At 32.2% G+C, this 26400-nt stretch overlaps 2 protein-coding genes and 1 long non-coding RNA gene across 4 annotated transcripts; all 3 read right to left on the minus strand.

The window, feature by feature from the left end:
• Window positions 1-2033: 2033 nt before the first annotated feature.
• On the minus strand, window positions 2034-3784 carry LOC116404703. Its single transcript, XR_004217710.1, has 2 exons — window positions 3413-3784; window positions 2034-2605 (listed from the first exon to the last, which is right to left on the minus strand). It is a non-coding gene; the product is annotated as an uncharacterized LOC116404703 (long non-coding RNA).
• Window positions 3785-13769: 9985 nt separating this feature from the next.
• On the minus strand, window positions 13770-16988 carry LOC101212460 (ras-related protein RABC2a). Its single transcript, XM_004138328.3, has 6 exons — window positions 16689-16988; window positions 16498-16566; window positions 16083-16148; window positions 15295-15416; window positions 14882-15010; window positions 13770-14092 (listed from the first exon to the last, which is right to left on the minus strand). Exons 1-6 carry the CDS (start codon window positions 16816-16818, stop codon window positions 13982-13984), a joined length of 627 nt encoding a protein of 208 aa, XP_004138376.1. The 5' UTR covers window positions 16819-16988; the 3' UTR covers window positions 13770-13981.
• Window positions 16989-22450: 5462 nt separating this feature from the next.
• LOC101212215 lies at window positions 22451-26102 on the minus strand. 2 transcript variants are annotated; one of them, XM_011658161.2, is made up of 4 exons: window positions 25673-26102; window positions 23917-24311; window positions 23330-23523; window positions 22451-23233 (listed from the first exon to the last, which is right to left on the minus strand). In XM_011658161.2, exons 1-4 carry the CDS (start codon window positions 25879-25881, stop codon window positions 22826-22828), a joined length of 1206 nt encoding a protein of 401 aa, XP_011656463.1. In that variant the 5' UTR covers window positions 25882-26102; the 3' UTR covers window positions 22451-22825. The 2 variants fall into 2 exon arrangements, with proteins under 2 accessions (XP_011656463.1, XP_004138375.1); XM_004138327.3 differs by having other exon boundaries at window positions 25678-26088.
• Between the last annotated feature and the right edge of the window lie 298 nt (window positions 26103-26400).

Raw genomic sequence — 26400 nt, forward strand, 5'->3', positions numbered from 1 at the left:
ATACTTTAATATGACTCAAAATGAAACCACCTAGTAGTTCGATGTGAATTTTCAAGACTTTTTTACACCGTTCAAAATTAGGTCATTTTTTCTTAGGCTATAACTTGGCCATTTTTCGAACGTTTTGGGTGCTACCATAGTACACCTCTACAAGCACCAATCCCGACCCTTAGGCTATTTTTCTATTTCATAGAGTATGTAAAATATAGGATTCCACGTTTATCAACACACAATCGTTGAGCTAAAACTGTGCAAGATAAAAAAAAAAAAAAAAAAAAAAAAACTATTCGAAGATAAGTTTTGAAACAAAAAAAAAAGAGTGTGGTGCATAACTGGTTAGTTTTTGTGGGAAAAAACATTAATATTACTTAAAATGAGACCACCTAGTAATTAGATATGAATTTTCGAGACTTGTTGAAACTTTTAAAATTGGGTCGTTTCTTTGTAGGCTATGACATTGTCAGTTTTTGAACGTTTTGGGTTCTACCATAGTACATCACTAACGAGCCTCAATCCCAACCCTTAGGCTATTTTTCTGTGTCATAAAGTATGCAAAAAATAGGATGTTACACTTATCAGCTCATAATCATTTAGCTAAAGAGGCGTGAGATAAAAACAAAAAAAGTAAACCTTTTGTGGACATGGTTTTGGAAAAAAATTTAAATATGCAAAAGATAGGGTGCCACACTTATTAGCCCATTATCATTGAGCAAAAGAGTTGCAAGATTAAAAGAAATTAAAACATTTCAAAGACATGTTTTTGGATAAAAATAAAAAAAATGAGTATGGGGCATCACTGGTAAGTTTTTTTTTTGGAAAAAACTTTATTATTACTGAAAATAAGACACCTAGTAGTTAGATATGAATTATTGAGTCTTTTTTACACTATTCAAAATTGGGTCGTTTCTTTTTAGGTTATAGCTTGGCCTTTTCTCGAATGTTTTGGATGCTACCATAGTACACCACTAATGAGCATCAATCCCGACCATTAGGCTATTTTTATGTGTCATAGAGTATGCAATAAATAGGATACCACACTTATCAGTCCACGATCATTGAGCCAAAGAGGTTCAAGATAAAAATAAAAATAAAAAATTAAATTCATCTGTCACAATTAGATGGAGTGGTTCGTCGTTGATGGAGGTCATCCTCAATGGAGGTTTGTCGTCGATAGAGGGTCGTAGTCGTGGGTCGTTGGCCTTTGACGAAGGTGGTTATGACAGATTCAACGGTCGTTCTCGTCGTGCGTCTCTGGCGCTGTTCTCGTCGTGGGTCACCGGTCGTTCTCGTCGTGGGTCATCGACCATTAAAAGTGGATAGTGAGAGGTTCTCGACCGTTGAGGTGGAGATGGTTTGAAGAAAAAAGGGATTTCGTTGAGTAAAGAGTAAAGAAAGGGATGTTGTGGAGATCAAGGGTTTAGGATTAAAAGAATACGTAATTAATAAATTATTTAATAAAAAGGTTGGAGGGAACCTAGAAGGAGGAGGGAAATTTTAGGAAAGTTTTAGCAACATCTATTTTTGTTGCTAAAACTATTTAAGCTTTAGTGACATTGTTACTAATACTTTTAATGGCGCAACTTAAAAAATTGTCGTTGATAGTAATCTTTTGTGACATATATTTTTTGCGTTGCTATAGACGAACTTTTAGTGACAAAAATGACTTGCGCCACTAAAACGTTGTCACTGAATAATGAATTTCTTGTAGTGATTTAGAAGACATCACTTATAAATAGTATAAGACTTCGAGATTAAGGACAACAACCTCTCGGTGCTTAATCTCCACACTTGTTCACCTTTCGAGGTACAAATGCTGGAAGTGATGTCTCAAAATAAGATAAAACTCTTTCTTGTGCGCGTTAGACATGTCCTTTTTACTTACCCTCTCGGGTAGTTAAAGACTTACGTTGGCCAAGTGATGATAAAAACTCAACTAACACGATAAGACTTATAAGCAAAACTTCTTATCCAAAACTTATCACTAACCTAAAGTACAAAAAACACACTAATTGATGGAGAGTAAAGACATGATGGATTGAAAAGGTATTATAACGCAATATATTGAAGAATGTAGGCCTTCATCCATTGCATAATATAAACACATATATTACAGAGAAATACAAAAGTGGAAGACAAAGAAGATGAAAAATATTACAAGTTAGGAAAAATGGAAAGTATGAAATCTTCTCCTCTTGAAAGTTAAGCTCTCACTCTATAAACTGATCAGAGAAGAAGGGAATGGTCTTTACAAGCGGAAAAAAGGTCATTCCTTCCCGTCTCTCTCTTTAGGTTTTGACATATAGGTTTCTTTGTGGTCCATTTAGACCTCTACCATGCATGGTCCATACAGGCCTCTACCATGGCCCATACAGGTCATCTCCACTCTGGTAAATGAGACTTTTTATAGGCAGCTTTTGAGGCAAAAACTTCTGTTCTTCTGAACATTTTGGCACTGTATGCTGAAAGGTATTTGTGGCATGTCACATCGTCTCCAACTACCATTCTTGTCGTCTAGCCAACTACTTCTTGCATTGCGATTTGGTCTTCTCGCCTATTCTCGCGAGAGACTCTACGATTTGCTAACTTCTTATTTTGTCCATAGATCCTAAAAATCGCATAAAACAGGCATAACACTTATGTAAAGTATATTTCTAAGTACTTAGACATTTTTAACATAATGTACGTGTTTTGATACGCTTCTTCCACATTTAGGTCTCATTATTCTATAAAAGAGGCTACAATAACTTGTATTTCTACAAGCTATCACATACCGTCTGAAGCATGGATAGTGGAGGGAAGATTTGGGGTAGTGGTGGCCGAGAAGTTGTAAATAGTTATAATATTTTAGAATATAACTATTAGTGGTGAATAACTTAAGCTACCTTTAAATCGGTAGAAATTATATTCTTTCTTATCTTGTAAACCCCCTTCATTCCAGTAACTTAAGCTTCCATTAAGTTGATTTGAGGCTCCTCTAAAGTAATGCAGTATGTTTGAAATTAACAGTCTTCAACATACTACTCACAAGAACAGTAGTCACACACACAGACGAGTGTTTGCTTCAAACTCAAAGTTTTGTCAAAATCACAATGAGAGAAGAAACAATACAACATATGTGGCAACGTAGCGGCCAATGCAACCTTGAGCTTAAATAGCACAGTAGAACAAGGTAAAGAAAAATCCATAGAATAAATCGACACAACTCTAGAAAAGGCAAACATTCCAAGTAAAACAGATTTGCAAAATAATACAAATGGTCAAAAGTATGGAGACCAGAATATTTTAAAACGTATTAGGGAGCGACCATGAAAATAGCTCAGCAGCAAGCTAGGGAACTTAACCAAATATATTTAGTCAATCAAACAAGACACGTACTAATAGATACCAAGCTCGACAATCATCAAAAGCCAACCTTTGTCTTCACCGCTTGGCCGCAGCTTACTTGTGCTTAACACCTCCTCCAAACTGGTACCATGCCCATAAAGATATCCTTTCCTAGCTCTTTTAGATTTGAAAAAGCTCAATAAGCCGAAGAACAATGAGTCTTCTTTTTGCATGCGGATGCCTTTCACGGTATATGAAAGAATTAATAGATGGAAAATGAGTTCAATTGTGCAAATGGTTTGGAGTGAGGAAGTGGAAATTAGAATCCTATTTGCATAAGAGAAGAAAAAGGACCAAAGAATGAACAAGAATCTAAGGGATTTGTGGGGTAATTGTTAAAACTTTTGTGGAACAACACTTTTCTAGCTAAGAATCTAAAGGACTAAAGTTTTCTTCATGTTCCTCCATTGGTTTGTGCCATTGTTGACCAACCAAGAATCCCTTTGTTAACTCTTTGAATAATTCCAAATTTATAGCATTAGTTCCCTCTTTTGCTAAAACTTTACTTTTTGCCACTGAGCTTCCCTAGCTGCACATGGATGGAGCCATGAGTCTTGCTAGTGAAGAATAGAACTCCGTATGTTTATTTATATAGGCTATATTATAGACAAGTTTAATGAATGCACAACTTAATTGATTATGGTTAGTAATTTACTTATCATTTTTGGTACAAAGTTTTGAATATAATTATGGGTATGTTTTAAATTTAAAAAATGTAAAAACGAATTAAAACCTACGAGGAAAAAAAGTATAAGTTCTTCTTCATTCTTTGGTCTGCCATCTCTCTTTCGATTATTATTTGATTCTATTTCTCTAAAAAATACGTCTAGGAGGGATAGGAAAAACCATATCTTTAATCCTAATATATACTTCGATAAACCAACGTGAAAAGTGTCACCACGTGCTCAAAACAACACATTTTTTTCCAATGCCCTTAAAATAGGTTAATTATATAAAGAAAAGTAAAAAGAAGTTGCCGCCCATAATAATTTCTACGGTGTGTTTAGAAACCGAAATAAAATAAATAATTTTGAATTAAAAACCAATATTAGTCTCCAAACACAAAAGTTGAGTTTGAAGTCATTTGATTTGTATATGAAAAAGGTGGTTAGGACCCATATCACTCATAGAACAACGTGATCAAATTTCAAATCTGAAATAAAAACTACTCTTCAATTTATGTTTTTTGAAAAAGTGTTCACAGGCCTCTATTTTGGTGACTCATATCCTTGATCATCTTCTTCATCCATTTCATTTCTCGTGCATAGTTTTCTTCGATGCTACAAACTGTCTCGTCTATTTGTCTATCACGATCTGCTATTTGTCGATCAAAGTTTGCCACTATTCAGTCCCGCTCCTCCTCTCTCAGTCTTTGTTGTTCAATCAAGCGGTTAGCATTTTCAAGGTCGTCCCTAAGTTGGTTAACCTTCACAATACGTGCTCAATTCAGTTAGAGTAAGATTGGATTGAGAACTAGATGTGGCCATTGAAGATGTGAGGTATGTAAAAAAAATTAATTTGAAGGTTGCTCGGATACCATGACAAATCTAAAAGATAAAGAAAATTGTTGTATTTCTTGATGATTATTTTCATTGAAATATATCAGTTTTGTACCAGTTACAAGAATGTAAATATAGTAAAATACATTCAAATCAATTTAGAATTAGAGGTCTAATTAGAGGGGAGAAGTTTAAGGAGAGATTTGTGGATTTTTTTTACATTTCATGACGTACGTTATAAAATTAAATAAGGTAAATTGTAACTTTTTTCACGTCTAAAAATGGCTTTCCAGTAAACCACTTTGATTTAAGACAAACATCTTCCCATTCTTGTCTATTATCCATGATGAACATAATTAGGCAATAATCATAAACTTACCATTCTTTCAAAACAACAATAATTAACATGTTCGAACCATACATTATTTCCATGAGTGCCCTTGTTGTATTAAAGTCATCTAATTTTGAAGTGTAAAATCATATTCGTAAACTAATTCTAATAAGGTAACAAAGATGTGTTGAAAAAAAAAAGTTAAAATTAATCACAAACATATTTTAAATATAATTATATGATGAAAGAGTGATAACACTCTAAGCTAAAAACAAATTACAATAATTTAATTATGGAAACAAAAATTAAAAAACTAAGAAAAAACAAATACAACTTTCTACACATTGGAATTAGGTCCATTGGGATGAATAGTGACAGTTTGACGCTCAGTTTCGAAGACACGATTTTTATAAATCCTATCGATGTAATCTTTGGCCTTTCTATCGATCCCCGGCTCCGCAACCCAACGGTAGCCTTTGTCCTCATCGCTTGGCCACACCTTGCTCGAGCTTGGCACATCCTCCCAATTGGTACCATGCTCATAAACATCTCCTTTCCTACCTCTTTTGGATTTGAAAAAGCTAAAGATGGAGAAGGAAGAATGAGTTTTTTTTTGCCTGTGGCTGCCTCCCATGGTGTGTAGAGATCAAGAGAAGTAATAAGATGGAAAATGAGTTCAATTGTGAGTGTGCTTGGGTTTGGAGTTAAGCGGTTGTAGGAATCCTATTTTTATAGGAGAAGAAAAAGGGTTTAAGAAGGAATAAGGAATCTAAGGGATGAAACATGAATGTGAGTTTGTGGGGTTATCATTCAAACTTTTAGGAACAACACTTTTCATTTCCTCCATTGGTTTGTACCATTGTTGACGAACAAAGAATCCCTTTGCTAAAGACTTTGAATAATTCCAAATTAATTACACTAGCTCCCTCTTTTGCTAAAATTCTACTTTCTGCCACTCAGAGAATCCCTAACTGCACATGGATGGAGCCACATGAGTCTTACTAATGAAGAATGAAACTTGTATTATTATATACACACACTGCATTATATTAACAGCTAGGTTTAATGTAATGTATTCACATATTAGTAATTTACTAAACATTTTATTAAAAAATTGAATAAAATTAGTGAATGTTTTAAATTATGTATCAAATAATTAAGATTTGTGGAAAAGAAAAAAAAGTAAATTGTCTTCCTTCTTCAATTAGAGAGACTCTTGTCTTCGGTCATTCACAGTCTCAGATAACATATTATTCAAGATATTTCGATACTAATTTAACCTCTTGATCATTACTTGTAGCATTATGAAAAGTAATTTCATCTTCCTCCTCAAAAAGCCCTTGTTCTAAACTACTTTAAGCATTACAGTGCTAGTGTGGCTAAGTAGGTTACCTCCCCTCATGTATAGATTAATCGTTGGTGACATGAGAAGATGAACTAAATTTTTCTTGGTAAGCTAATATGTTACCATCAATAGTTGATAACATTTGTAGGGATGGAGTTTCTTCTATCAGAAAGTGTGTGTAAGCAATATCAAAATGACCATAAAAGAATAATGGATTTCGCTAAGATAATTCACACACAAATCCACCCTCTATATTTGTTAATTTTAAGATTTTCATCATTCCATATGTTTTTTATGATAACAAAAAATTTCAATGGATGTTCTTAGTATTCTAATAAGTAATAAGTGTCCATACCGTAGAGCTTAGGGAGACAATTCCAATGCACTCTAAATCACTCAAATTAGATATCAAATGAAGAAATTGTTGCTGGAAGAAGACTTTAATTAAATGGTGATGATGTGACACATATGGACCAATCATATGACAATACATGTCGAATAAATTGTAAACCCTAGCAAAACCATCGATCATTTGCAAGACTCAAAGCGTGACATGTAGCCCAAAATAAGTATGACCTTTTTCAAAATTAAGAGAATGGAATTTAAATTTTTTTGAAGAAAAACTAAAATTTTTGAAAACTTAGAAAAAAATGACCACGAGCCATTTTCAATCCTATATATTCTTTTACTATATTCTTTCTTTCTTTTACTACTATCATCCAAGGGCCATTTCCAATCCTCAATACTTTTTTGTAGGCCATAGATCTCTTTAATTACATTCTAACTACTATCTCCTTGAAAAATTACAATTAATCTCCAATTGCTTAGTACCTATAGAGATTACTTTTCTTTTGTTCATTAATTTTCAAATCTCCTAATCCTCCATTATTGTTGTTCATTTTTCAAGGCTTCATTGTTTTCATAACTTTGCTTAATTTTGTGATAGAGAGATTGTCTTGAGTGTCTATAGTTGTTTGTCTGCACTTTTGGGATTGTTCCCTTTTTGTTGGTTTTCAATTAGGAATTTGTAACAAGAATGCATCTTGAGTTTGAACCCAGTGGTTTAATCCTAAACCCGAGAAAGAAAAATGATTTGACATGGTTTGATTTTAAATCTGATCTATTGAAAAAAATCAAAATATATGTTGGATCCTAAACTTGCTTGTGGTTTGACTCTTCAAGCTCTAAAGAAAAATTGTTGAATAGATTTGGTTCTCACCTTGTAGTAAAGTACTTGATCAGGAATATTGGGGAGTGGGTTAAGAATTTTGAACCGTACTCGTAAAAATAATTAGTGTTATTTCTTTTCACTCACACTTAATTATATATTTATATGAGAAGTTATATGTTTTTAGTAATTTGGTTTGATTTATTGTGTTCATTAAATAGTAGTTGATATTTTACTTTAAATTGCTTTAATTTAGTTGCAAATTTCATAACAAAAAAAGCTTTAATCTTTAAATCAACCCTATTCAACCTCTAGTGTTGTCATACATGCATGAACATGATGATACAATCTCTTAAGATGATGTGTAGATTTGAGGATCTTGAGAGTTGTTACGAAACATCCAACCAGATCAAGGCTGGGTCAAATTTATTCTCAACCTTGTCCAAAGAAAATAAGAAGAAGACGTGATAGAATTTAAAACCCACATATGAAAAGTGAGTAAAAGGAAGATTAAGTATTTAATTAAGGACCTTTGTTATTATTTTTCCAACCTCTCTTCTTGTTACTCTTTGCTCTCTTTTCATTTAAATGACGTCATTTCTTGAATTATTAATTCATTGCAATCCATGGAATCTAATTTGGTGGAGAATTTTCATTATGATCTACTCATGGACTATATTCTCTAAGATTCAGTCATGTAGATACCATAAGGGATGATATGGCTTAAGCCAATTCAATTACATTAACATTGCATTAATGCTTTCTATTTCTTTTGTTGCATAGGGCATGTAGTCTTTCCTAACTTAAATGACCAATTTAATTTAACATGTTAGGTGGAGCGTTAATATTGAGAAGGTTGAGATGTAAATGAAACTTATAAAGAAATATGAAACTAAAAGCCTAAGCTGTCACATGTGTTTTTAAATAAAAACACACTATTGGACTAAGAGATTATATGAATTTATATGAGATCTAATTAGCTACAGAAATATATAGGATTAATTATTTAGACTTCTAAAGATATTTCTTAAACAAGATTGAAGAGAAAATGTTCTCGGTTCATAGGATCGTGATGCGATTGTGATTGCATAGCCTAATATCAACATTTACCCTAAATAAAATTTAAATAATGTATAATTAGTATTGGTATATTAGTTGTATATATCATCATTACTGCAGAATTCATTCATAATCTTAAACCAATAGAATGAACTTAAACTTTAAAATGAGGGTTTAATAGTGAAAAATGAATGTTAAAAGTGTAAATTGTAGCATTGTATATAAAATCAACCTACTAAACTAAAATCAAACTCAAAATTTAAAGAGTTAAATGATCAAAAACTTGGAAACCAAACAAAAAGAATTGCCCCTTGAATTAGTGGTTTAACATTTTATCCTTTCTTGATTTGAAAGGACAGAAGAGGTGGAAGGAATTAGGTTGAGTCTTTTTTGCATGTGCTTAAAAAAATGGTTGTGATCGGAATTTTAAAGATGGAATTATTGATTCTTTATATAACTACATATAGAAAAAGAAGAATGCATAAATTAGGTTAACCTCATTGTCCCTCTTAGGAGTATGGCAAAGAATTTGAATTAGTGTATGCTTGGAGTGAGGAGGTGGGAATGGGAATAGTCTTTTCATAGCAGAAAATTTGAAGAATGAAACATAAGTTTGAAGTTTGTGGGGTAATTATTATTATTCAATCTTTAGGGAACAATACTTTTTATTTCTTTCATTGCTTTGTGAACGTTATTGACCAACAAGGAATCCTTTGCTAACACTTTGAATCATTTCAACTTTAAATTGTTATTTCCTTTGCTTATAAATTCTACTTTTCATGTATTTTCACATCTCAAGCTGCACTTCACCACATGGGTTGTCTAAGTTTTTTCTTTGGAATAACACAAGTTTACTTATAATTCTTTGTATCTCACGTTTTAGTACGAAGTATTTAAATTTCATACGTGTCAATACACGTAATTAAATTTAGAAAAATTATTTTAAATAACAAGACTTCTGAAAATATTTACAAAGATACCAAAATGTCATAATCTATATGATTCATCGTAAATAGACAGTGACATTTTGTTACATTGTGTATAGATTTGTTATATTTGAAGATAACTCTTCGATCTACTTTAAAAAATATTAATTTACATAAATGTTACAAAACCCAAAAATATATATGGCATGTGTAACAAAAAAAAAAAACAAATGTCCATGAAGCTAGTAAAAGTATTTTATAATTTTTCAGATTTGTTCTTACGTCACTTCTCTTTCTTCTCTGTGATTTCTCCTTTTCCAGATTTCTTCATCTCCTCTTCTATATTTTCTTTTTTCTACTTTTTAAACGTTTTATTCTTCTTATTAAATCTCCTATTTCATCTTTGTCATTTTTAGTATAACATTTTTTTTAAGCTATTTCACTATTGTTTCAATATTCTTCTTCATCTTTCTCGTATTCGAGAATTTTAAGATCGTTTAAATATTATTTTAAATTATCAACAAGATTGTTTACCATTGTCAACACGATCGTTTAAATTTGAAGTACTCTTTTTTCCATCGTTTAAAATGAACTACGCGATCAATTACCATAGTCAACACGATTGTTTAAATTTGAAACTTTTTTCCCATTGTTTAAAACAAACTACACGATTGTGTTGACAAATCGCATATCATGGCAACACGATCGTTGAAAACATAAGACTTTTTTCCATCGTTCAAAAGAGCTACACGATCGTGTATCATGACCTAAACAATCGTAGATCATTTATTTAGATTGTAGTACACAATTTTCCTTCAATACTTAATTCTACATCATTTTACTACACTACAAGAAAAACCACTTTAAGTACCGACACATATATAAAACATGTTGCTAAAAGTCAAAATATGCCACTAATTAAAAGTATAGCAAGCTAAAAATGTTATTGATTCTCCGTAGCTAGACATTTTAGTGGCATATCCACCGCCCGCCACTAAAAGACAACATTTAGCCTTACTAATAAGGAAGTTTGTAAAAATAACTAAAAAATTTATGATGACAGAGTCCATGTCTCCTACATTTTTTTAAATTACAAAAATAACAAATTTAAAAATAGATTATCGTCACATTTGTTAAATTTGCAATATGCAAAAAAGAAGTGTCATGAGCTGTTATTTAGACAATTCTCCTTCCTAATACGTGTTGTTATCGTTATTATTTGCCTTATGCAGTGACTTTGCAAGTTTATGACTGAAATTTAAGTTTTAGTAACATATATGATTCTTATTAAAGGTGAACCAATGGTCATTGTGCACATATCTTTTGCAACATATGTATGTGCTAGTAAAACTATTTTATTAATGAAAGAACAATATTCAATTTAATATATAAAGTTTAAAACTTTGGTATATGAATAGAATAAAACTAATCTTACATTTTGATACCCAACTTAACTTTCATCAAACCAAACAATTAACTAATTCAAATCAACAAAAGTAATATAATTATTTGTTCACATCAAACTTTAATTACTGGTTAACATAAATGGATAAATTTAGTCACAACTTCCCTTTATTATACATAACACATACTGCACAACTCGCACCAAACTCCTAACACAAAATAATCAAGGGCAAATAATGGAAATCTAATTACCTTAAATTTGTTCGTCTAGAACCTATGGGTCGAAACGGTTCGGTTTGGTTGAACAAATTTATTTAGTTCGGTTCAGTTTTAAATTGAAAACGGTTCAGTTTTACTCTTTTTCTCAATTATAAAATTATAAAAATAAATATATGGTACTTAAAAATAGTTCGGTTATGTTTCAAATTTATTTAAATCGGACCTAATCAAAATTTTATGTTTCATTGAGTATTCAGATTGGTTTTAAGAAATGGTTTGGCTTTTGCAGTTTGCATGGTCACCCCTAATTAATAAAACCTCCAATTCTACGATAGAAATAGGAAAATAACATAGAAATTAAATAAAACAATAAAATCTGAAAACACAAGAATTTACGTAGAAAACTCTCAACTTGGAGAAAAACAACAAACGAAAACAACAAACGAAAAAGAAATTCACTGTGTGAAAAACTATTAGAATCACAAACAATGATTATCTCTTTCTCAATCTTTTCTTAAACTCAAACTTTAAAGTGTTTCTAACCAACCGTTTTTAAAACAAAGTAAGTACGCTTCTTATAAAAGCTTGGATCCACACAAAATTACAAACGTATAACTTTTATAAGAACAAACGTACTCCAAAGAACAAACGAACTTGGATCCGAAGAGGCAATGAAAGTCACCAAATCTTTTAGAGCCATTGATTTGCTATAACACTATGTTGCTAATAGTAAGTTTTTGTAACATTTTTTAACATGTTGCTATAAGTTCTCTATTATTTTTCTTGTAGTTATACTATAGTTGATGTGTCTACATGCATGCATCTATGATCTACCCAACTATTTTATTTTTCCTATTTTTGTAGTTCTTTCATCTCTAGTTCTTCTTGTCACGCGATCATTGTAAAGCAAAGATGTCAACATCTTCAATTATTTAATCTTAAAATAAATAGGTTTAGAATCGTCACCAAACATACTAAAATATGATTGGTCACTCAATTTAAAAATTATTGTTCTACCCATGTTTAATTTTATGTTTGAGAGTCAATTGTGTATACTTAAGGAAGATGTTAGCACCCTACAACGTCTAAAATTGTTACCAAATTTTACTTTTTTTAAATCTAATTACAAAATCTTACCAAACAATATTTTTATTTGGCTTTCTAAAAATGTCTCATGGTTCTCAAATTGAACTGATGATTATGAGTCGCATAACAACTATTTAAAACATGGAATTTATTTTGTTTTCTAAACATAATTTCATTCATCTCAAAAATATAGAAATATCAAACTTTGACACTTTAATCTGTTAAAGAGGTTTAAGGGAAAATTTTATATAAGAGATTAATAAATTAAAAAAAAAACACTACATTTTAAATTAGAATTCTTGCTGATGCTTTGTAAAGACAATTTATTAATTATTTTTTAAACAATCTCAAAATTAAACAACTAACTTGAGGAGAAATTGCATGTATTTAAGGAATTTAAATCATAAAATTCATAAACAAACATCCTTTTTTCTCCGGCTTAAAAATTATAAGAAATTGCATCATCATCTGACTAAATAAATTTAGAAAAAAATATCGTATAACACTTTTTTTCATATCGTAAATATGACAAATAATTATGAGCTATTAGAAGACTATCCACTTTTAAATTTGCTACTTTTGTAATTTAAAAAATATTGTGATATAAATTCTATTATATATAATATATATAATATATATATATATTTTCTATTTTTTCATGCACTCCAATTTTTATACTCGTGTACAATTTAAAAAATGAATTCATTTTGTACCTATGAAATTTTAAAAATAATAATAAATAAATAAATAAAAACAAAAAATTAATGCCACCAGCCTCAACTAAATATTTATGTTTACCCATCTTCTTTTAGGTAAAGAAAATAATTCGAATGGTCTTTGATATCCTAAACTTTATATATATATGGTAATTAAGTTAATTTTAAATTATATCAAATATAGATAATAAATGATAATTTAAAATTCGCATAGAATAAGATATGTGGCAAACCAGTGTGTTCAGTGAAATACACAATGATTAATAATTGATCAATTAAGCCTAATCTAAAGAAATCAATTAACATGACACTAGACGTAACCAATTACTATTAAATTATCAAATCTAACATAAACTCAATTAATATGATAATATATCATGAAGTCCTTACAAAAATAGCAAAAAAAATTATGATAATAGATTATATGTTACTACATTTTCTAATTTGCAATCGTAACAAATTTAAAGGTCAATAACCCTATAAATATTGTCTGATAGCTATATGATTTGTAACTATTTTACAATTTTAACTATGACTTATCGATAAATGTGCAAACTTTAATAATATTTACCAATACTAAAGTTAAGTCATGGAGTTGGTGAGTCAACAACTTCTGATTTTGCTCTATCACGCCAGTGGAAAGTATACTTTTACTTTATTTGGCAGAGAAGAAAAACATATAGCTTTACACAAAGTAAATCAATGTAATGTAATTATGAGTGAGTTTTTTTCCCTTTCAGATAGTACAAATAATAACTTACAACTGAATGGGGGAAAAGCAACAGTGTAAGAGAAGAAATATACATATACAATGATGTAGTTTAGTTTTAATATAAGTTGCTTTCTAAGAGCAACAACCACCACTTTGTTGAGCTTGACCTTCCTGTTTTTGCCTTAAAATGTTCCTCTTTACTAAACTGGATCTTTCCTCCAAGAAACTAGGAACCTCCATAATCTGTACAAAAATTAAATATGGGAAGTTTCTAAGCAATAGTTTCACAACTCTCAGATTCTTGGGAGCTGCCTTTCTATGAACACAATTCTAAACATGTTCGCTTGCGAAATTTACTACAGGGCAAAATATTTGAAATCCATATCTAGAAAACTGATCCAGGATGGTTAATGGCCGAAGGAGCAAAGAAGGAAGGAAGATATTGTATAAAAACATTAAGGAAAATTACCTTTTTAGTACTTGAGTTCCAACAATATATAGTAATTAAACATGAAGATGGAAGGAGGGTAGGAAGAGGAGAGAATTTTTTAATCATTCTTTTTAATTTAAAGTATCATCTCAACCTTAAGAATAATAAAAGTAAATCGCACACTGGGACCTTTAAAGTCTATTCTTAAAAACTAAAAAATTACAAGGAACCAGAGCATCTATTTTTGAAAACTTAAGAACTAAAAAGGTAGTTTTCTTAAACACAATAACGTCAATTTATGTTTTTTCACTCATATGCCCTCCTAAATATTCACAATTAGAAAATCATACATAAAGGATTGAAAAGGCAGAATCTCGTCCCTCTCTATGGCTCCCCCCAGAACTAATCGCTATTATCTTTGGCTACAAGTTTCATCAAACAGTTATCCATTTGTATAAAAAAGAAACAACAAAACGACCATTTCTAGACTCAAACTTTTACAATTATTCTCTGTCCACCACCAACATATCACATTCACAAGTAAAATGTCATTAGTTTTCTTTTTAATGCAAGTAGATGATAACTGTTGTGTTAAAAAGTACCTTAATGGCAAGTTCTTCAAAGCATTTCTCTACATTTTCTCTGGTTTTAGCACTGCACTCAAAAAACAAAGATCCAAGCTTGTTGGCTAGTGCAATCCCATCTTCTCTGCTTACAACCCTTTCAGATTCCTGAGATTATTGCAACACGTAAAAAAGAAAAAAGTGCACTGACATTTTTCTTTTACATTTACCGTAAATCTACAGTATAGATTAATTGTACTTTCCAGATTATTGCAGGGAGGGGAAATAACAAAACAAAACAAAATGTCAACAAATATTAAATGATCCAAAATCGTATGAGATCAACATGCAATTTTCCCCAAAAATGTTAGTGTCTGATCCATCATTTTTCATCCATTATAAACGTAGGAATTCTAATTTATACATTTATAAACTGGATTGACTGGACTTACTCTATCAACTTTGTTTCCAACGAGCATCTTGACACAGTCCTGGTCTGTCAAATAAAGCTCAACTTCATTTGCCCATACATCCAATAAGTTTGCAAAGGTTTCTCTCCGAGTCACATCATAAACTAAGATCAACAAGAATACAACAATGTCAGTAAACCAAAGATAATGTTGTATGAAAAAGTGCCACTCCGGAATTCTTCACGAACTTGTGCTTTAGGATCCAAAGAATTTGGTGAGAACTAACATATTTGACAAATAACTGCCACTCTAGAATTAAATGAGAATTTGATGTGCACTGCAATAAGAAGAGGAAGTGGAAAAGAAAGAAAAAGATACGAATGAAACATAAACAACAAAGTTCTGTCCAAAAAAACCAACCAATCAGATATTTCAATTTGTAATCAAGAAACTTCACGAAAGCGTAACTGTACAACTTCAGTGTCTTCTTCATGGATTCTCATCAAATGACTGAAAGAACTAGTGCAGAGAGAATTCAAGTTATTCAACAAAAGGAATCAATGCAGAATTTCCTGTTCGGATGATTGCAAACGAGGTTTTAGAGCACAAGACGAAACATAACAAACTATCTTCTGCACATCCTTCTCCTAATTCAGTGGAATTACGAAACTCAATGGATACACTATTAGCACTTTCAAAAGAAGCTAAGTTAAGCTTCATTGTAATAACATCATTTGATATGTTTGACACATTGGATGAACACAGAAAGCTGACACTAAATCACAGAATGCATATATGTTGGAGCACAAGAGTGTTATTCGATAGCTTACCAAGAATGATCCCTTGAGCACCTCTGTAGTATGAACTAGTTAATGATCTGAACCTCTCTTGCCCAGCTGCACCATGTTAAATCTTTAGAAAGTCAGCCACTTTTTCTTTTGAGTAAAATTAAAGACGGTTGAGAATTTCATGCCCACAATCTATTAAAATATACTATTTAGTCCTTGCAAAAATATCACAACGAAATTTGATTCAACTACCTATGTATCAATATGCCGAGATCCCAAAAAAAGTGTGTATATATATATTTAACCCCAGATGTCCGATCGCAAAATTCGTCAACTATAGAGCCAAAAACAATCTTACTAAGTACATTGGACAGAAAACATGCTATAGGCTACATTCAAAACTTTAAAAGGATCGAAAAACTAAAAGATCCATTAAAAATTGAATTAAATTCATTACCAGTGTCCCAAATAGTCAACTTCAACCTCTTCCCAGCAACGGTAAGTTGCTTGATCTTGAAATCCACACCTAAAGAAGACAGGAAACACAAATTCCCTGAATAAACTAGTAATGTGAATTCCAAAAAAACAAGAGGTATAGTTTGGGGAAAGAGAAAAGGGAAGATAATAGGGGGTTGAAGGAAGAAGTACCAATGGTGGGAGAGAGATCGTGGAGAGAGGCGGAAATGAAGGTGTGGAGAAGGCTGCTTTTGCCGACGGCGGAATCGCCGATAAGGAGAACCTTGAAGGAGAGATTGAGGTGAGGGGAGGGGGATCCCATGGAGAGTTGTGTAGGTCAGTGAAAATGGAGTTGAAAAAGGGGGAAATGGGAAAGGAAAGAGAAGCATATTTTATAGATGGCTATGGCGACGTGGTTTCCTTCAATGGACATTTTGATTTGGATTGAAAGGAGAATAAAGCGCCAGATTACCTCACAACAAAACGGCTGCCTCCCTCACCAAAACGCTGTCTAAATATTTACTTCTTTTTATTCCCATTATTTAGTGAAACCTTACTATTTCCTCCATCAATATTTTATTTATAAGGTTTCACAAACACTTCTAAATGCTTAATCAAATTACTTTTTGACTCTTTCTTTAATAGTCACAAAGTAACGTGATTGTTAAATATGATTAGACAATATTTTTTCCACGACAGAAAATAAATATCGTTAATTATTATTTTATGACAACAAATTACTGTCATCATTTCTATTATAACAACTAATAACTGTCACAAATTTGTTTATTATGATATTTTTTAAATGTCAATGATATGTCAATCCTGACAGTTTTTATAAAAATAAATGTCATCTTTCAAGATTAACGACAGTTAAAAAATGTCACGAATTTGTACTTTATGACAAATTTTTCCTGTCAAATATATGTCAATCGTGACAACTTTTTTTATAAAATCAAATGTTATTGTTTCGCTATTAACGACATTTTTTTCCTGTCAAATATAGGTCAATTGTGACAATTTTTTTTATCAAAAAATTGTTATTTGTTAATATTGACAACAATTAAGGAATGTCACGAATTCTAAATATAAGGTTGTCTTCTTGTTAAATATGCATAGCTAGCTGAGTTATGAATGTCAAGGAATGAAATGCATCTTTACCCTCTTTTTAAGTGCACTTAATTTTCTTCAAATAAGTTTCCATTTCACCTACTAAATATTAGGGGGGTAAGAATATGGGTTGAACCCGAATAATCCGGACTACCCAACTCATATTATAAGGGTTTGATTGGATTAGGTTAAAATATTGGTTGGGTTGGGTCTCAGGTTGGAGGGTTGAAAAAATCGGTTCAACCAAATTAATATAATATATATATAATATATTATATATATTATTTAATAAAAAATAGGTATATAAACTTTGAATTTATTGTATGAAAATTTGAATATGTATATTTGAAATTTAAACGTAACAATTTTAAACTTTTATAACCATTAGAAACTAGAAACGAAATGAAATGAGGAAAAAAAATTATAACCCGACAACCTAACCCAATCCATATTTTACGGGTTGGATTGGATTGGATTAAAAACTAAATTCGGGTTATTCCAAATGAAAAATAATTGTAAACAATTAGACTCAAACTCAAGTGAAATCGAAAACAAACCAAACTCACTTACTATTCAAGATACAACATTCAACTACATGTCATTTATTTATATAAATAAGCTCAAAACCATTATTACTACAAAATTCTAACGTGAATGCATCCTTTAATTATCCATTTCTCCTAATTTGTTTTAAAAGTACACATTTTACCTGATTTGAAAAATAAAAACTACCATAATTTTCCAAATGACCTTAATTATGCAAGGGAATAACAATTCTCTCTTTTGGGTGTGGTGATGAATATGGTGCATTGTTCTTATAGTGATCATATTGATTTTTAAGAAGTATTCAATTTCATGGGGAATCTACCGAAAAGTCATTCGAGAAGGATTTTTCAATCTTAGGAAGATCATAAGGTACAATTCTTTGAGAAGTGAATTCAAAAGAGGAGTATCACATTCTAGGAGAAGTCCATGTGGTTAGCTGAGTTAGGCTCTGTCACACCCCGTCCTAAGATCACTTCATGCGATACATGTGGACACGTGACTGCCTAGATATTCTACGCAAGATAGCATGCAAAACGCCTAGTAAACGGAATAAACACAATCAACAAGCTTAATGCGGAAATGAGAACTCCATTTGAAAACACAACTACTTAATTGATAATGGATAAAGATTATATTTAACACAAGTACAAAGTTTCTTCAATTGAAAATAAATACAAGTCTCAAAACAATAGTTTGACTCTCCTCGTCTAGCTAGCTTCTACATGCTATGTGAGTTGATAGTGGTCACTACCAAGATGATGCGATTGATGTATGACACGTTAGGCGATCAAGATGACAAGACAAAAAGTTGGATGTTCCTCGCTTCCTCTTGGGGAGGGGGGATAAAACAAAACATTTGTAATGTTAGACAAAAACATCTAGTGAGTGGGATTTTTACCAACACATTTATTAAGTCAATTTCTGTCATACTGCGTTTCAATTCATTTCGCCAAATCATGTGATATAACTGCATTTCAATAATAAAACATTGAGTTCCAATCAAACATCTCAACGCGTTAGGCAATTAACACAATCCAAATTTTATTTACAACATTTATAAATCATATGGAAAACATTTCTTTTCAAAGCATCCATCATAACTCATATTTCATAAGCATGCATCTTGCATAATGCATCATATCGCAGAATTGCTCTATGTGTTCAATAACATCTTTGTAACATTTCCTCAACTCAAGCGTTTACCACACTTTTCTTGCTAGGTTGTAGTTGTGCAAGTGATCTCAATGCAACAACAATTCATCATCAATTCTATCACGCATAACGTGTTTTCCAATGCAAGAATCACACATGAAGCAAAGACATCTCATACATGATTAAACAACAAGTATGAGGCATCCTATTCCAAATCACACAGCAAGAATCAATAGAAATAGGGTCTTCCCAAACGCCCCCACATCGACAAAAACCCCAAACATGTTGGGAAAGGTTACCCCGACGTCTTAGTTGACGTCAGAATGTACGTTGAGGAAAGCACGTTGTAAATAATTTTTCTGACGCGGATTGCATCGACGACGGGAAAACATTCACCGGCGCACATTGACAACATGTCGAGGAAGGATATCCGCGACATGACGTTGTAGAACCCTTCCCCGACGTCACATCGAGGAAACCCTTCTCCAATGTTACATCGAGGTGAGCCTAAACTTTGTTTTCTTTTCTTTTACGTTCTGTTTTCTTTTCTTTATTTGTCATCTTCTTCTTCTTCTAGCTTGTTACATTTTGTTTCAATTGCATACTTCTATTATTCTTGTAGTTTCTTTGTGGATTTTTTTTTAACTTTGTGTTTCAGTGTGGATTTATAAACACATTTTGCGGTGCTCTAGATTAAAGCTCTTCTATGATTTGAAAGAGTACAGTGAAGCAAAAATATTGAAATGGAAAAGAAAAAGAGAAGAAAAAAGAATACTTCCAGCAGTGGTGGTGACAAAGACGGACGGCGACGGCAGCACAACAACTCTCCTCCTCTCCCTCTCTCTCGACGGCAGCACAACACCCCGTTTCGCATCCAATATGCTACGGTTTTGAAAACATCAACTAACCATATGATAATTATTTTTTCTTATTTATTGTCCATTCTTTTTATGGAGGCCTCGCGTGCTAGGAGCATGCCAACAAAGCTAATGAGGGGATGGTGTTTGATCTAAGGGTATAGATTTGTGGATCTTAACCATACTTCTCATTCAAACTTTCATATATAGTGGAGTTGTCTATGACTCTAACTTATTATTATCATTACTATTTTATTATTCTGGTTATTATTATTATTTTGAAAAAAAAATGTGACTTTGATGAAATCACTTTTTATTTTATTTTATTTTGGTTTAAGCTTCTTTTTTATTAAATTGATAATGTGGGGGCAATATATTTTATTTTATTTAATAAATTTGCTTGTTTACTAAATGTATTTCTCGTCATCATTAATTTATTAACATATAAATGGTTGAAAATTATTTCTTTACATTTTAATCATAAAAGTATTTGTTGACATTTTTATTTTAACTTGAGAGAGACATTTCTTTTAATAATATAACAATTATTTTAATAATTATAAAAATAGTATTAATAATAGTACATGTTAGAGACATTTTCAAATTTATTAAAATCAACTAAATATTTACAAAAAAAAAATATAACAAAGTTTATACACAATTAAAATCCAACATTTTGTTATACTTTATTAATTTTAGTCTTTTATAAAAAGGTTACTTCCCCTCGTGCCTGCCGACTAGCCTTAATCGGATTGATAGGGTAGTTAGTAAGTCCCATAATTTATAAGGGTTTTGATCATTAGTTAGTATATTTGATATTTTGATGTGTGTAATATTTTGTATATCAGTCAACTAACAACTAATACACAAAATCTAAAATAAGTTACATACCAAAACTTTAGTCAATGCCTGTGCTTTGAGTGCTTCCTATTCATGGACTCGAAATTATATTGAATTATTATTCATTTTCTTTTGAAGTTTTATTTTACAACTACACACGATCATCAATTTGTAATGGTTCAATTTTCATCATATACATAACCAATCTCGTATTAAAGTATTGTGGGGGCAATATATTTTTCTTTGCATGATGATGCAAAAGCTATACTTTTACAGATAACTGCCTCTTCGATCTAATTATGGAATTGTAATGAACAGGGAGTATTTATAGTCAAAGTTGCTTTAATTTTCGGGTTTGAAGATTGTGAATTTAAATGTTGCTAAGCTTTTCACAGAGAATGCTTTTGTGGCAATCCTTGTGAAAGATGAAGGATCCTTTCTAAGGCTAAAATCTGTTTGTTGGAAAATTATGAATGACATTTTTCCTACTAAATCAAATATTACTGTAGGAATCCAATCTAATTTTATGTGTGTGTTTTGTGAGAAGCACAAGGAAACAACAACACATCTCATCTGGAAGTGTCCGATTACAAGGAAACAACCCTTCAACGATGTGGTTCTTGAAGTTGAATACCAATGCTGCTTGGAGTTTTAGTTACAAAGTCAGGCAGTTTAGAATGGGTACTTAGAGATCATTTAGATTGTGTACGTCTAGCTAGATGTAAGTATTTCATCACTCAATAATCCATCGACTATCCTGATTGAATCTGATCATTTTTTAGAGTAGTTAATTGCTTAATGATAGAGAATTGACACTTCTGAAGTATCTTTCTTTATTGATGAGTCAAATGCTTGAAACAATGAAACAAGAATTTGTCTTCTTCTTTCATGTTCATCGCAACCAAAATACGTTGGCACACTCGATAGTGCACACAACTTTTGAAAAATGTCAATCTTCAATTCTTCAAACACTTTAGCTTGTTTGGTTTTTGTTGTCTGCAAGGTAATTTCTTTAAAAAGATTATGCTTGAAAGAGAACTAAACATGTCTCGCTAAAGCTGGTCCTAACTTGCTTTCTAAGTTGTTTAGAAAGCAGTCTTCTATTGTGGATTGAATAGTCCATTCCTATTACACTCATGCCAATGTGACTTCATCAAAAACATTGTTGAATCAATAATATGTTAACACTATTCAAAATTCATTTTTGAGTATAGTATTAATGTATTAGTAAGATCTCTTTCGAGTAGTATGTCAGTAATTTCATCAGTAATTCAAAATACGATTTCAAACGTTAGTGTTTCTATAGTTTATTGGCATTAGTTTTTTACACTTTTTTTTTATTAGATTTAGTGGGTAAATTAGTGAAAGTTGAATCGAAAAATAAAATATAACTAATCTAATGAAATTGAAATTTGAGAATTTACATTATAGAAACTCAACTCCCATCAATCAATGAAAATGCACTCGATCTCCATTACTAATTCCTATGGCTACTCGTTTAAACTAATAAACAAAACCCACAAATGGTTAATATGCAAACAATTGTTCTTCAAGGATAAGGATGGAACACTGCAAGAAACCTACTTCAAGACAGCACAGTTTCTAATTAACTTATCAAACATCACAATCTAAAACCAGATCACCATTCATTACACTCTACAAGAAAACAACATTCACCACAAATCCTAGCGATAAACTAAACAAGATCTTTTTTTGTTTTTTTCCCTTCTTTGGCAGAGGGAGAAATCGGATACCGTTACAAAACTTTGCATAAGATAATCTGTATTCGTGAGCCCGTGGAACGTGTCATTGCTTCAAGTAAATTTATCCATCACTTGTCCATGTGAAGGCTAGAAGAACAATAACAAGTGCAGCAAATACTGTTGCACAAGCGAAGAACCACAACACTCCGCTCTGGCCTCGATTTCTTTCATTGTCACTCTCCTGACTAGTTACCTCTATTTCCTTTAGAAGTTCTCTCACCTCATCAATATCTGCATCTTTTGCAGCTTGTACTAGTTTATTTTGAATCTTCTCCAACTTCACTAGCTTTCGACGTCTCGTGACATCTTTAGCTGACCAAATGAAGCCAGTCATTTTCCACAAGAGAATCCCAACGTATATTGCAACAACACAATCGACAGAGTAATGATGGCGTTCTCGTATTTCACGCTGAGCACTGTGTATTACGAAAAACCATACAACAGCTGAGCTAAGACCTCCATAAGCCTCCTGTTTCAATATTTCTGGTATTAAGATACTTAATTATGCTAGCCAAAAAAGAAAACATTATATCACATCAAGCAAACTGCACGATAGGGTATATACCGTCCATGCCATGGCAGTGAGGACAGCAACGAGCATGTGGCCACTGTATACAAGGTCGTTGCAGCCACCTCCAGCCTTCTTAAGCAAATTGTACCAAGAAGATCCTTCAGAGGGTGTCGGTCGAAGGAAATCTAATAAGAAGCTCATTTTACCCCAATCAGGTCTGTAGTCACCAAGAATCTGTCCGGGATCAGCTGGGAAAATAACAAATTTTATGCGTTAACAACTCAGAAAAGTGTAAGCACAACGCATAGAATAGAGAAAATTCCAGTCATTATGTGCACACTATATTCTACAAAGCAATACAAATAAGGAATTTAAAAGGTTGCTCAATAACAAATTAAATCATCTAATCTTAATGTTTGGTTCCACACTTCTAAAAGTATAAAAGGCTAAAAGCACTACAAATATTTTCTTACAAAGCAGTTTGAGTGCTTTTTAACTCTTTTCAAATCCAAAAATAAATTGCTCTTTGTTTCAACTATGATGGTTTTCAGTGGAAAGTATTTTCGGGTCAGGATAAAAGTGTTAGGCGTTTGGGTCTTGGAAATGTGCATGAAGGAAATGGAAAAATTTAAGTCACTCACCAAATGCTATGTCCTGATTTAATAACTGGCGAATTGTATCAGCATCTTCAGCATAAGGAACATAGTACTTCTGTGCCCAACGATGAGGGTATGGAGGGACTCTGAATCGAGAATAAGCACACCATGGCCTTGCAGATGGTAGAATTGTAGATACAAAAGTTATGGCTCTAAGAAGTCGACCGATTGCCATGGTGAACATATACCTTGCACCAAGTCCAAGTCCAGGAGCTTTAACTGAGTCAAAAAGCACAGAGAACGCCAACATAATGAACAACATTAGAAAATGGTGCAATCCAATAATCCGAGCTCTCAATATCTCCACGACAGCTGGAGGAAGTTTCTCGTTCAATGCCAAGAGTAGCCATTGGCCAGTATCAGGAAGAGGAGCTGCGTCACTGTCAAATGTCAAGAAAGCCACAATCTTAGAATTTTAAATGAAAATAAAACCAACAGGGAAATGAAACTACATATACTGCTAATGAGTAAAACAGTTTCACAATGTGGGTTCTGAATAGAAATAGCAACTTTCAAGTTATTAGAATAATAAAAGAAGAAAAAAATTAGTCACTTAAGCGGACTTATATTTCAGCACCAACTTTATTACTAAATTACATAGATTCGCATAAAATGCAGAACAAGAAACATATATCTCACTGTGGTAGACCCGTACAAGAATTATAATTCTGTTCTAGAAGAGCCCAAAAATAGATTTTCTGAAAGTTCCATTCTCAATTGTAAACTGTATTGGTTGTATACCAAAACAGAAAATCAATGTATGATTTAAATTCCAAAATTGGATATTAACAAAACTACTAAAGACATGCATTTTTATTTTTTTGTGTTCAGAAGATTGAAAGTACTATAAGATGCTTGCTAAAAATCCCATAGATTTGCTAGATGCTTGCCAGATTCAGTCCTCAAAACAAATAAGGACTTGGTAGATTTGTTTTAAAATATAACGGCTGCATCAACTATCAACAGATTTTCTCTTCAAATCCGATAACTATCAAGTAAAGCCGACATCGAATTTCATCCACACTCACTGCATCTCGTAAATTTCATTGGATGATGGCTTGTATTCTGAATAAGCATAGAAATTGGATCAACCATTTCAATTCTTTTTAAAAGATAAATAAAAAGAAAAGGGCATATTTTAAAAAAATTGAAAATAAGTAAAATAGTTGACTGATGCCCTGCAATTTCTAAACTAGGTTCTGTCAGTGTGTGAAAGAAAATGTTAATATATGGGTTACCAAAAATAAATTATTAGCCAAGATCTCTTTCCATTGGTGATAGAAACAAAATCTAAAGAACTTTAATACCATACTGGGACTGAACTCACAAATCTTTTACAAAGAACTAGTATGTCATTTATTATATCTCATAATTAGACAAACAATCAGGGTATAAATACCTTTTTGTTCAACTTCTAAAAAAAATTAATGTTTTTCAGTCAACGGGTTCGTGAAGTTCAAATCTGGAAACTCAAGCTCCACATACCAAAAATATCAGATCCATCCCCAAATGAAAATATTTCCAAAATCGGTGTGTTAACTGAAGCAAGCAGATCCACAGACTCGCACATAAACTTAACCATCTAATACAATTAGGAATCAATTTGAGGTTTATGCAGCTCAAAAATAAAAAATCAATCTTCTCCCCCGAAGTCCAAATCAAAGTAAAGATTGGTGCAACCCACTTCAGTTTTCAATCTACAAACACAGGAATCACAAAAGAGAGAGATCCAAATCCTTACATTACCTGTGCCAGTCGAGACCAAGGACAGCGGTGACGAATCGAACGGAGAGGGCTTCGAAGAGAAGAGTAGTGAGCATAAAGAGCATGGAGGCGAGAAATGGAATGGCGGAACGGAACTCGGAGGACCAGTGCTTGTAGAAGGGAACACGAAAGATGGCGGCAAGGGCAAGAAGAGACCAGAGAGCTGGCTGGAGACGGGAATGCCATGTGGGCGAGAGGTGGGAGAGGTAGTCGATGGAGACATATGATATGGCGATGAAGCCAAGGCCGCCGATCTTGAAGGCCGGCCACCGCATTTGGTGGTGGCGGTGGCGGACAAAGATGGGGAGGTTAGTAGTGGGTTCTTGTTAGAGAGTAAATTAGTTAGTTTTGGATGAAGGAGGTTGAGATTACAACTACATATCTTTCAACCAACCTAAATTTATTACTTATTACTAACATATCTTTTGATGAATTTACTGCTTACCATCAACTATTAATATCATCCCTAAATCTTAGTGTTCCATATTCATATTAAAGTTTCATCCATATTTGCTTATGACTTACAACATTATTATATTTTACGACTTCTGGTTAACTTTGGATGAACTTTGATTCCATCCTTCTTCTTTTTTTCACTAATAATTGGCTCTTCTTTCAATAAACAACACATGAGGATGAGATTCAAAGCCCATCACTCTTTAGTCAAGTATATAACCATTCATTGATTAAAACATAATGAATAGA

Source organism: Cucumis sativus, chromosome 6 (assembly GCF_000004075.3).
Source record: "Cucumis sativus cultivar 9930 chromosome 6, Cucumber_9930_V3, whole genome shotgun sequence".
Taxonomy (NCBI): Eukaryota; Viridiplantae; Streptophyta; class Magnoliopsida; order Cucurbitales; family Cucurbitaceae; genus Cucumis; species Cucumis sativus.

Bases quoted from the DNA above. Each gene is read 5' to 3' on its own strand.
- LOC101212460 (XM_004138328.3), bottom strand. From the start codon at position 16,818: ATGGGATCCCCCTCCCCTCACCTCAATCTCTCCTTCAAGGTTCTCCTT. The intron at 16,567-16,688 runs GTACTTCTTCCT...TGTCTTCTTTAG, and splicing joins CGATCTCTCTCCCACCATTG to GTGTGGATTTCAAGATCAAG. The intron at 14,093-14,881 runs GTACTTTTTAAC...ATTTTTGTACAG, and splicing joins TTGAAGAACTTGCCATTAAG to ATTATGGAGGTTCCTAGTTT.
- LOC101212215 (XM_004138327.3), bottom strand. From the start codon at position 25,970: ATGCGGTGGCCGGCCTTCAAGATCGGCGGCCTTGGCTTCATCGCCATA. The intron at 24,312-25,677 runs GTAATGTAAGGA...GACATTTGACAG, and splicing joins CTTGGTCTCGACTGGCACAG to TGACGCAGCTCCTCTTCCTG. The intron at 23,234-23,329 runs GTATATACCCTA...ATATTGAAACAG, and splicing joins TCACTGCCATGGCATGGACG to GAGGCTTATGGAGGTCTTAG.